Raw genomic sequence first — 11387 nt, forward strand, 5'->3', positions numbered from 1 at the left:
TAACAGTTTTGTAATGTTAGAAAAAGAGCATAGCTGCACCTGTGTTTGTTTGTTTTTTTATTCTCTAACGATTCCCATAGCCCTGTATATTGTGCTTCCTAAGGAAGAGATCATGAAATGGTTTTTGAAGTTGTCACTCAGGTAGTCTTCTTGAGGAAGAGTGTTCCAAATGATTTTTTCTGCTCCAACAGTAGAGAACCCTTTCTGCAATCTAATGTTAAACCTCCTTTAGTCTAACCTCAAATAATAGCCCCATGTCCTCTTCAAGTAAACAGTTTATCAGTTACTAGAGCTACTTTTTATATATTTGTACATTGTAATCATATCCCCACTTCTAGAATAACTAATCATCATAGCTGGGGTCCTCCATCCCCCTTAATTCTTTTTGCCAATCACTGAATGCAACAGCATCTTTGATGACCAAAACTGTATTGCATATTTGAAGTAAGGCTGAATCAGTGTTTTGTAAAGGAGTAAAATTAATCATTTAATTATTTGCCCTTTGAATGTGATTTGCCAAGTCTGATCTGCAAACACCCCTAGATCTTTTTCTATCACTTATGCCCCCCCGAGAGTATCTTGTAGGTGTATTTTTGACAACCAAGTGCATGTAGCTGCCCAACCCCTATTTTATCATGGTCTTTCTGCAACAAAGCTACATCCTGTGGAGTGGTTTAGGAACATGAAACTGAATTGCGCTTGGTTCCTGGATAGACAGAAGCTGTTGCTCAAATACATTACTGTGCAATCCTAACATGACCAACAGACTATCATTAAAAGGACCTCAAACTTTACACCCCCTTTCATCACATTCCCAAATACAAACAACATGTAGTTTATGCAGGTGTGACAGTTCCCCATGGTTGGCATAATTCGTTTGTTTTCGCTTTTACTGGATTGTGTGTTTTATACTTACAGGAGCACACTGGGATATTCAAGGAGGGCACATTGCTGAAGCTCGTCTAAAGGCTCCCAATCCTATCATGCCAGTCATCTTTGTTCGAGCAATTCCAAATGACAGACAGGACACAAGAAACATGTATGAATGCCCAGTTTACAAGACAAAGATAAGAGGATCAACCTATGTGTGGTCATTTCACCTGAAGACCAAAGAGAGACCTTCTAAATGGATTCTTGCTGGGGTGGCTTTGCTGTTAAGTGTGTAAAATAAAGTCTAAAGGTTGCATCAACTTTTTGTTAAAATCATGCATATACATTTGCACATGTCCCCTATGACCCATGCTACAATATATCTCTTCCGAACCATCTTGTAAGGCAATGGTATATACACTGCTCAAAAGAATTAAAGGAACATTTTGAAAACACATCAGATCTTAATGGAGAAAAATCTCATGCTGTATATCTATACTGATATGGATTGGGTAATGTGTTAGTAATGTAAGGGTGCCCCATCATTTGATGGATATGAAAATGATCAACCTACAGCGGACTGAACTCAGACACCCTGAAAATCAAAGTGAAAAAAAAGATGCAGCAGGCTAGTCCATTTTGCTGAAATTTCATTGCAGCAACTCAAAATGGTATGCAGTAGTTTGTATGGCCCTCACCCGCTTGTATGCATGCCTGACAACGTCGGGGCATGGTCCTAATGAGACGACGACTGGTGTGCTGGGGTATTTCCTCCCAGATCTGGACCAGGGCATCACGGAATTCCTGGACAGTCTGAGGTGCAACCTGGTAGCGTCGGATGGACTGAAACATGATATCCCAGAGGTGTTCTATTGGATTTAAGTCATGCGAGCGTGGGGGCCATACAATGGTATCAATTCCTTCATCCTCCAGGAACTGCCTGCATACTCTCGCCACATGAGGCCGGGCATTGATTTGCACCAGGAGGAACCCAGGACCCACTGCACCAGCGTAGGATCTGACAATAGATCCAAGGATTTCATCCCGATACCTAATGACAGGATGCCATTGTCTAGCCTGTAAAGGTCTGTGTGTCCCTCCATGGATATGCCTCCCCAGACCATCACTGACCCACTGCCAAAACGGTCATGCTGACCGAGGTTACAGGCAGCACAACATTCTCCACAGCTTCTCCAGACCCTTTCACATCTGTCACATGTGCTCAGGGTGAACCTACTCTAATCTGTGAAAAGCACAGAGAGCCAGTGGCAGACCTGCCAATTCTGGTGTTCAATGGCAAATGCCATCGAGCTCTACGGTGCCAAACAGTGAGCACAGGGCCCACTAGAGGACATCGGGCCCTCAGGCCACCCTCATGAAGTCTGTTTCTGATTGTTTGGTCAGAGACATTTACTGAAGAAAAGAAATACTGCTCTGGTAAAACAATCAACATCAAAACGAAAACAGGTGCAGACCCTGGCTCGCCACCACGTACACATTGAAAATAAGGTTTTGGCCGCACAAGGGAGGTACGATGAAAAATGGCAGATAGTTTATTGGTCCATAAAAGGATACAAATAGCACCAGGACAATGCTGGCTGTTAACGTGTTTCACGTTTAGCCAACCCTTGTAGGACTCCTTTCCATGTACTGGGCGCTCTGAATATGTATGGACTTTATTTTGGATGGATATGTAATTATTGTATCTATGTTTATATTTACACTGTGGTTTCTCTGTATAAATATTTTTTGGGGGTGATATCCATATGTATGTTTTTTTTCTTTTAGTTTCCTTTTTTGATTAAATGTTTTTATGTATTCCAACATTGTAATTGGTAGGCTTATCTCCAGGACACAGGAGTGCTGATTGAGGCAGGTTTTCTTTAATTGATCAATGCTTATAAGAGACAGCGCTTCTGATTCTTTGTTATGACTAAGCACAGCTAACATTGTCCTGGTGCTATTTGTGTCCTTTTATGGAACAATAAACTATCTTCACTTTTTTCATCGTACCTCCGGAGTGCAGCCAAAACCTTCATCTTTTCCAGAGACATTTACACCAGTGGCCTGCTGGATGTCATTTTGTAGGGCTCTGGCAGTGCTCATCCTGTTCCTCCTTGCTCAAGAGAAGATACCAGTCCTGCTGATGGGTTAAGGATCTTCTATAGCCCTGTCCAGCTCTCCTAGAATAAGTGCCTGTCTCCTGGAATCTCCTCCATGCTCTTGAGACTGCTGGGAGACACAGCAAACCTAGCAATGGCACATATTGATGTGCCATCCTGGAGGAGTTGGACTGCCTGTGCAAACTCTGTAGGGTCCAGGTATCGCCTCATGCTACCAGTAGTGACACTGACCCTAGCCAGATGCAAAACTAGTGAAAAAAAAGTCAGAATAGGCAAATAAGGAATAAATGTCAGTGGCCTCCACCTGTAAAACCATTCCTGTTTTGGGGGTCGTCTCATTGTTGTCTATCTAGTGCACCTGTTGTTAATTTTATTAACACCAAAGCAGCTGAAACTGATTAACAACCCCCTCTGCTACTTAACTGACCAGATCAATATCCCAAGAGTTTAATTGACTTGATGCTACACTGATTAAAAAGAGTTCCTTTAATTATTTTGAGCAGTGTACATACACTAAATTGCCAAAAGTATTGGACCACAAGAACTTGAATGGCTTCCCAGTCTTAGTCCACAGGGTTCAAAATTGAGTTGGTCCACCCTTTGCAGCTATAACACCTTCAACTCTTCTGGGAAGGCTGTCCACAAGGTTTAGGAGTGTGTCTATGGGAAGGTTTGACCATTCTTCTAGAAGTGCATTTGTGAGGTCAGGCACAGATGTCAGATGGGAAAAGCCTGGCTCGCTGTCTCTGCTGATTCAGGCCAAAGGTGTTCTATCAGGTTGAGGTCATGACTAACAAGGCCAGTACAATTCCTCCACCCCAAACTCACTCATCCATGTCTTTATGGACTTTGCTTTTTGCACTGGTGCGCAGTCATGTTGGAACAGGAAAAGGCCATCCACAAACTTGGGAGCATAAATTGTTCAAAATGTCTTGGTATACTGACAGAGTTCCCTTCACTGGAACTAAGGGGCCAGGCCCAACCCCAGAAAAACAACTCCACACCATAATCCCCCCTCCACCAAACTTTACACTAAGTACCATTCTCCTGGCAACCGCCATACACATCCATTGGATTGCCAGACAGAGAAGCGCGATACATCACTCCAGAGAACACATCTCCACTGCACTAGAGTCCAGTGGCAGTGTACTTTACACCACTACATCCGATGCTTTGCATTGCACTTGGTGATGTAAGCTGCTCGGCCATGGAAACTCATTCCATGACGCTCTCTGTGCACCGTTGCTGTGCTAATCTGAAGACCACATGAAGTTTGGAGGTCTTTAGCTATTGACTCTGCTCAACTTCTGCACACTTTACACTGACCCCAGTCTGTCATTTTTCGTGGCCAAGTTGCAGTTGTTCCCAGTTGCTTCCACTTTGTTACAATACCACAAACAGTTGACCATGGAATATTCAGTAGCAAGGAAATTTCATTTATGGACTTGTTACACAGATGGAAACCTATCACAGTACCACGCTTGAATTCACGGAGCTTCGGTGAGACCCATTCTTTTACAAATGTTTGTAGAAGCAGTCTGCATGCCTAGGTGCTTGATTTTATACACTTGTGGCCATGGAGGTGATTGAAACACCTGAATCCAATGATTTGAAGGGATGTCTCAATACTTTTGGCAATATAGTGTATCTAGCAGACTATAGCTTGGCAGTTATCAATTTAAAATTACTGGTGACCCTGCCTTAGGTTGAGTACTAGAGGCCAACTACCACTAACTTTTTCACTTCCTAATTTCAGAATTCTTAGTTTTTCTTTGGGTGGGAGGAGTTAAATCTGTCTCAGATTTAAGCCCTTGCAAAGAACCCAAAATACAGTCTCCTGTCCAACAATCATATACAGTGGGGGAAATTATTTGATCCCCTGCAGATTTTGTACATTTGCCCACTTACAAAAGAATGAAGGAGTCTAATTTTTATCTTAGGTGTATTTTAAAATGATAGAGACAGAAGATCAACCAAAAAACGCATAATACAAATGTTATAAATTGAGCTGCAGATCACTGGAGTAAAGTATTTGATCCCCAAACAAAACATTACTTGGCACTTGGTGGAGAAACCCTTGTTGGCAAGCACACAGGTAAGATGTATCTTGTAGTTGGTTACCAGGAGTGCACACATCTCAGGAGGGATTTTGGTCCACTCTTTACAGATCTTTTGTAAATCTGTAAGGTTTCTTGGCAACTCAGTTTCAGCTCCCTCCATAAATTTTCTATAGGATTAACGTCTGGAGACTGGCTAGGCCATTCCCTGACCTTAATGACATAGATCTCAGCTGTCTTAGTAAAGAGGACCGTCACTGCATTTTGCTATCACAAGGGATGTTTATTGCGATAGCAATAAAAGGAATTACATTTTTGTTTTCCTTAAGAGTGCAAAAATAAATGCAATTTTTTCAAAGCACCCATTCCACCATCTTCGTGCACAAAAGGCACACATTTGTCCTGCATGCATGTAAACAGAGATCGCCCCACACATGGGAGGTATACGAGAGAGCAATAATTCTAGCACCAGACCTTCTGTGTAGCTAACTCGTAAGGACTTTTAAAGCATCGCATACAGAGTGCATTTTTTCCAAAAGAATTGTGTTTGAAAAACTGCTGCACAAATACCATGTGATGTAAACCAACCCATTTTTTTCTCTAGTTTGGAAGTTCTACTCATCTTTCCAGAAAACAAATAGATTTTTTACAGGCAAACAGTTTCAGAATATGCCTGGTCCTCAATTATTAATTTTTATACCCACTTTTGTTTACATCTTTTTCTCCAGAAAGGAAATACCATATAAAACACTAATACATGCACTTAGAAAAAAAAATTGCAAGAACAGAAGGGTGAATGGGCCATTAAAATAAAGAATTCCTACAGCTAGTGTATTTATATTTCCTAATCCAGAATAAAAGCAAAAAAAAAATAAAATAAATTTGTATTATAAATGCCAATTTTCAAGTTAAGCATACACCACACATTAGAATAACTGCAACACAGTGTGCACCTTCCTGACCACAGGACAGGTAACAACACTGTAAATTACAGAATAAAAAAGTTCATAAGAATTCCAAATAATTGTCAGTCTCCACATTTAATACCCTCTGTATGCAGCTGTATAGATAGATATAAAAAATTTAATCACAGACATAAACAACAGCAGCTAAGACTCAAACTCTGCAGGAACTGTGATTATCTAAACAACTTGAATATTATATGCCTTTTATATATCATCCTGCATCTAAATCATAGCCAGCTGTAAGTGTTTTGTCTCCATTTTAATTATGTAGTCTGAAAATAGATTACGACAAAACCTTTAGAAAAAAACAGTATGCGTGTAGCTGTTCGTGGAGATATTCCTAGGAGGGAAGACTTCTTCCTGGGCAGACATTACAAAAAAAAAATAAAATAAAGCTACAATACAAAATATAAAAAAAGGAATGCTTTATTTAACCATGTATAAAAATGTTAACATTACAAAACTTAAAAGTTTGCGCTCATTAACAAATCACTATCAATGGCCGAGACTACCCAAATACAATATTTCAGTGTATTCGACATAAGAGATTCCATGAGAAGATCTCAGTGCTCTTACAGGGTCACCATCCACCATTATTAAAATTACTGAAAAATAACAGTTGGTTAAAATCACGGTTCAGAGGTCTAATTATTGGAACCATTGTAACTGTTAGGCGCTAGTCCGTTTTCAGTCTTCAGAAGCAACAGCAACTTGCACAAGAAATACATTTACAGCTTATATTTACCAGTTGGGATCATAGTTATCCCACTTTACTATGAAGGCAAACATTTTACTCAGATGAATAGTGACAATATTTCTAAAGGCCCCACTCCCTGTGGTTACCATTGATCCTGCACCACTCCAGCTGGCATTGGAATCCCATATGTACCACCTTTGTTTTGAGACTAAGGTCAGTGGCAACATCACAACCTGTCATGTGACAATGCAGGGGTCTAGCAACAAATTGCTAGGCTCCATCGATGGAAGGTCACATGCTTTCCTATACACAGAAGTAATTGGTTTTCCAACTGGTGACAGGAGAAACGCAAGATCACTAGTAACAAGTATAACTAGGATGGATGGGTCCTTCATAAATGCAATGTCAATTTGATCTGAATGGACGACACTATGGCAGCACTCCAACTAAAACTGGTTGTAGCTTTAGATAGTATGGAAAGACAAAAACCCCCCACCCCACACACATTTCTTTACAGCCCTTACAAAACCGATTTCTGCATGAATGCAGAAATAACTACTGGGACACAGTAAGTATAACACTATAAAAGCACAGCCATGCATGAGCATGCTATAAATCAGCCAATATCTATGAAATGCAGATGGATCAGTTTTTGTTGACAGCCTTTAAAAACAAAACTGGGAAAACTATGGAAGCTGCCATTAAACTTGTAAAAAATGCGAAGTGTCTGGCTTTCTGGTGTTTCAATACCTTAAGTCTCCAACTCTGAATGATTAGCGAGTCAGACAACATGCTTTTTACATATCTAACTCAAAGTGTTGAAGCTGTAGGATTAGCATGAAAGGCAATTGGTTTTCAGACAAGGGTGTGCCAAGGTCTTTAATAACCTTAGCTCTCATTCACACAGACAACTATAATGTACAACCAATGTTTGCCTGCACAGGGATTACAGGTATTCCATACATCCCCGTGCAGGAAGCCTGTTCATTTTATTTGGGACACAGTGGATGCACAGACACAGCCGCTGCTCCCAATTTGACAGTTGTACGCTCTAGTACGCCCGTGTGAACGAGACCTTATAGTATAGGTTTATCTTTGCAGCTCTCATTTCATGGTGTCTCATATGCACGGACATTCCAATATGCTTCATTTTTAATATCAAATTACAGGTATGTTTATGTGAAGTATACACTGAACTATTTTCAAGGTGGATCAGTTGTCAGACAGCTTCAATAAAAACTAAATAATGAGCAGGGGGAGGGGCATAGTCTTACTACACAGTAAGGGAATTTTACAGTATTTTTATACTGTATTAAAGAGAAACTCTGCCTATATACAAATATACAACAGTTTGTACAAAAAAGTTGTAGAGATGCATGGATTTCCAAATAACCGTTAATAAATCCTTGCATTAAAAACTACAAAAACCCTGCAATTTTGTATGTTCTTTCAAATGTATGCTCACAAGATAAAATATTGCTGGTAACTTTTTATGTACAAAAATAGCTTAAAACCGGCAATTTGTCTCAAAACAACAGAACGAATCCTAGGCGCAAAAGCTGAATCTAGGCAAGAAAGACAAATGCAGGAAAAACAAAATCATAAAAACTTAGCTAGCCAAGATGAATATATAAAGCTATGCATTTTCAAGTCAAGTGGCCTTTTTCTTATATACATCTTATATACAATAATACAGTAGACAAAAGTGTTTTTCTAAATCTTATTCTGAAGATTAAGCATGTATTCCAATTTGAAAGACACCCATTAATTTATCAAACAAAACCTCTATATCCGGCAGCACTGATCAAGTGTATTCTGGTGGCAGGAAAGTCTCCTTGCTATCGGAATACAGTAGCTCAGCAAGGAGGATTCCGGCATCCACAGAGTGTGTGGATGGGGGAATCTAGTAATTAGATCTTGCTTGGTGGGCTATCAGGTAGCATTGTCACACGGACCCTCAACAGTCATTAAAAAGGAAAAAATGTTTTATTGTCTCACAACAGAGACATATAGGTAATCTTCCTAACTGAACAAACACCCGATATTGAGGATCAATTTCAAGGAAGTTTGCTTTCTGCTGTCATCACCCATACTGTGTTCAGTCCTCCTGCTCCAGCTCACGTTTCAAGCTGTAAAGATAGGAAAAAAAGTTCAGTATGACCTCAGGCAAATGTATGAATTTTTTGAGCATCTACAAGCTTGACAAATACCATACCTGTTCAGATATGCATGTACGTTGTCATAACCATGGTACTTCGCTAGGTAAACAAGCACACCAGTGGCACAACGGCCATTACGCTGTCTACAGAAACTGCAGTTACAGATCCCTCTGCATGGTGGGCAGTTCCACTCCTAAAAAAATAAAAAAAATTGCAGAACTTGATTACAAAGTGAAAAACATCCCAACAGTTACTTTATGGCACAAGAACTATTATCTAGCATATTGTTAGCTATTCAGTGTTGTACATATGTCATTGCTACGCAAAGATGGGTAATTGACTTACTGGATCCAGCAATGCAGTCCTCACATCCTCTCCATAACGGTTCTTTAGGCAGGGCCCACAGAACTGGCCCCTCACTCCTGTGCACTCAGGATTCCGGCAGCTGGTTTTGGTGTCAATGGTCTTTTGACGGCACTGATGGCAAGTTGAACCCTAAAATAAAAGCACATGCAGTTAAAGCCCAACTCCATCCAAATTTTGATTTATAGTAAGAGTGGGGAACGCTTACAACTTCTCAGGCTTTAAGTGACACTTTTACAGGTAAATAAAACCAAATACATTGAAATGCACAAATTGGCAACAGGGTTTCAAAAAAACAGGGCACACAATTGAGCTTGTAAAGATGAAAAAAAAAAAAAAAAAAAAGACAATGCAGGAGGTATCAACCTAGAAAGCAGCAAATATACTACAGCTGATGAAACGATTGCAGGAATTGAAAAGATACACATGATAGGCTCCAAGGGCAGGTGTTTCTTTTAACATTTCAGCTGCAAATTTTTGGGTATATTATTAGGTGCCCAGTACCTTAATTCTTTATTTAATTTTTTTTTTTTTTTTTAGCCAAACTGGTCAATAATAAGGTGGATGCTCAGAAAAACGTTTTTGTCAAACGGCTGAAATGTACAAAGGCCCTCTGAGCTCGTTCAACATGCTGCCCAGTGCGAGTGTGTTCCCTCTGCCCAGATGCAGCATACAGCCTCTCATTAACATGAATGGTTGTGCACCGCTGAACTTCTGTATACGGACAGTGGTGCTCTCAAACACAGATTTTATACTTTTTTTCTGCAAATGCTCATTCACTCTACCTGTGAGCACTGTTGTATACACAAGTACAATGGCGCAGAGCCATTCATGCAATAACCCCAAATTAAAATGGTTGCAATACCATTGCATCTTAAAGTGTTACTAAAACCCACAATAGTAAAATCAGTCTGTATATGCAGTAAAGCATGCTTGTTATACTCACTGTAACCTAAGGGGTTAATCCTCCACACTGTGTGAAAAGGCTGTTTGATCCCGTCTTCTCTGATCCTTCCCTTCTACTGTCCCCAATCCATCTACTGATAGCACAGAGCTCTTGGAGTCACTCTGCACATGCTCAATTGTGTGTGTATTGCTAAAGGTTTTTTTTTTTTTCTTTGGGAAAGTGCATGTGATCAGCACAGGGCCAAACAGCACTGTCCAGACAGAGGGTCAGGGGTTATGCATCCTCATAGGACAGTGTGAGGAGAATGAAAACTCCTACAAGCTTTAACCAGTGCTCAGATGGACACTGATAGATGTCACAAGACTGCTCTAACTGCTGATGGGAAAAGGCATTTAGAAGTTTAGATTTACTAAAATAATTGCATTTCCATGCACTGTGTACTGTGGGAGACCAGATAGTGAATGCAGGGTCCTGGGTTTAGGAACACTTAAAATAGGTCTGTCTACAGAAAGTAAAAAACAAAATTTTCTCAAAAAGCAAAAATACTGCAGTTACTGTGAAACAAGCCTATCAAAAATATTGATACTCACAGTCACTCTATTGTAGACCTTCTCTCGTACATTGAAACATATTGCATCCAGCTCCTCCTCTGTGATGTCATCCACTGGTCTTACAATGTGTGGCAGAGTCAAGGAACTTTGCCGACGGGCCCGTGGTACATAACTCTCATCCTGAAAGTCAATAAAAAAAAAGTACAAACTCACAAAGTGTCTCTTAGAGGCTGCTTGATGTGATATAATCAGAAGATTTACATGGATTCCTCCATCTCAGATTTATACCATCCATCTAACCATGGATTGGTTTTCACCAGTTGAGAGAAACATGGGCACCTCTTGAATTTTTATTTTTTAAAAAAGGTGGAAGATTCAGGCCAGCTGTCACCCTTCCTTCACCACTTGTGTAGTCACATGAGCAGAAACAAGCATGTAGCCAGTTAAGCATCAGAACACCTGATATTCACTTGCTCCAGGTCAGTGATGCCCTGGATAGAGGACAACAGGCAGGAAGACTGAAATTTGCAGAGACAAGCCACCGATAGTAAACCTTACCAATTCTAAAATACTGATATGATCAAAGAACGACACACATCTAACATAGGTCTGTTGTATAGAACAATTTATAACTGCATTTCTTCTGAGCCGTTTATGCTTCGTCATATTTGAGGTTCCAATTCAGTGATAGTAGG

At 40.2% G+C, this 11387-nt stretch overlaps 2 protein-coding genes across 2 annotated transcripts in view; one reads left to right on the top strand and one right to left on the bottom strand.

Annotated features, from left to right (window-relative positions):
• Window positions 1-1190, top strand: part of LOC149451620 (dynein axonemal heavy chain 11-like) — a 590344-nt gene extending 589154 nt beyond the window's left edge. The window contains exon 71 of the mRNA XM_089690376.1: window positions 919-1190. Coding sequence (XP_089546502.1) covers window positions 919-1166 — 248 coding nt within the window. The 3' untranslated portion in view covers window positions 1167-1190. The remainder of the gene's footprint in view (window positions 1-918) is intronic.
• Window positions 1191-6425: 5235 nt separating this feature from the next.
• Window positions 6426-11387, bottom strand: part of CDCA7 (cell division cycle associated 7) — a 24762-nt gene continuing 19800 nt past the window's right edge. Inside the window, exons 7-10 of the mRNA XM_089690489.1 lie at window positions 10732-10872; window positions 9217-9366; window positions 8928-9064; window positions 6426-8841 (exon numbers count right to left, since the gene is read on the bottom strand). Of these exons, the coding sequence (XP_089546615.1) occupies window positions 8811-8841; window positions 8928-9064; window positions 9217-9366; window positions 10732-10872 (459 nt within the window). The 3' untranslated portion in view covers window positions 6426-8810. The remainder of the gene's footprint in view (window positions 8842-8927; window positions 9065-9216; window positions 9367-10731; window positions 10873-11387) is intronic.

Source organism: Staurois parvus, unplaced genomic scaffold, assembly GCF_062004578.1.
Source record: "Staurois parvus isolate SC_StPar_1 unplaced genomic scaffold, SC_StPar_1.0 ptg000530l, whole genome shotgun sequence".
Lineage (NCBI taxonomy): Eukaryota > Metazoa > Chordata > Amphibia > Anura > Ranidae > Staurois > Staurois parvus.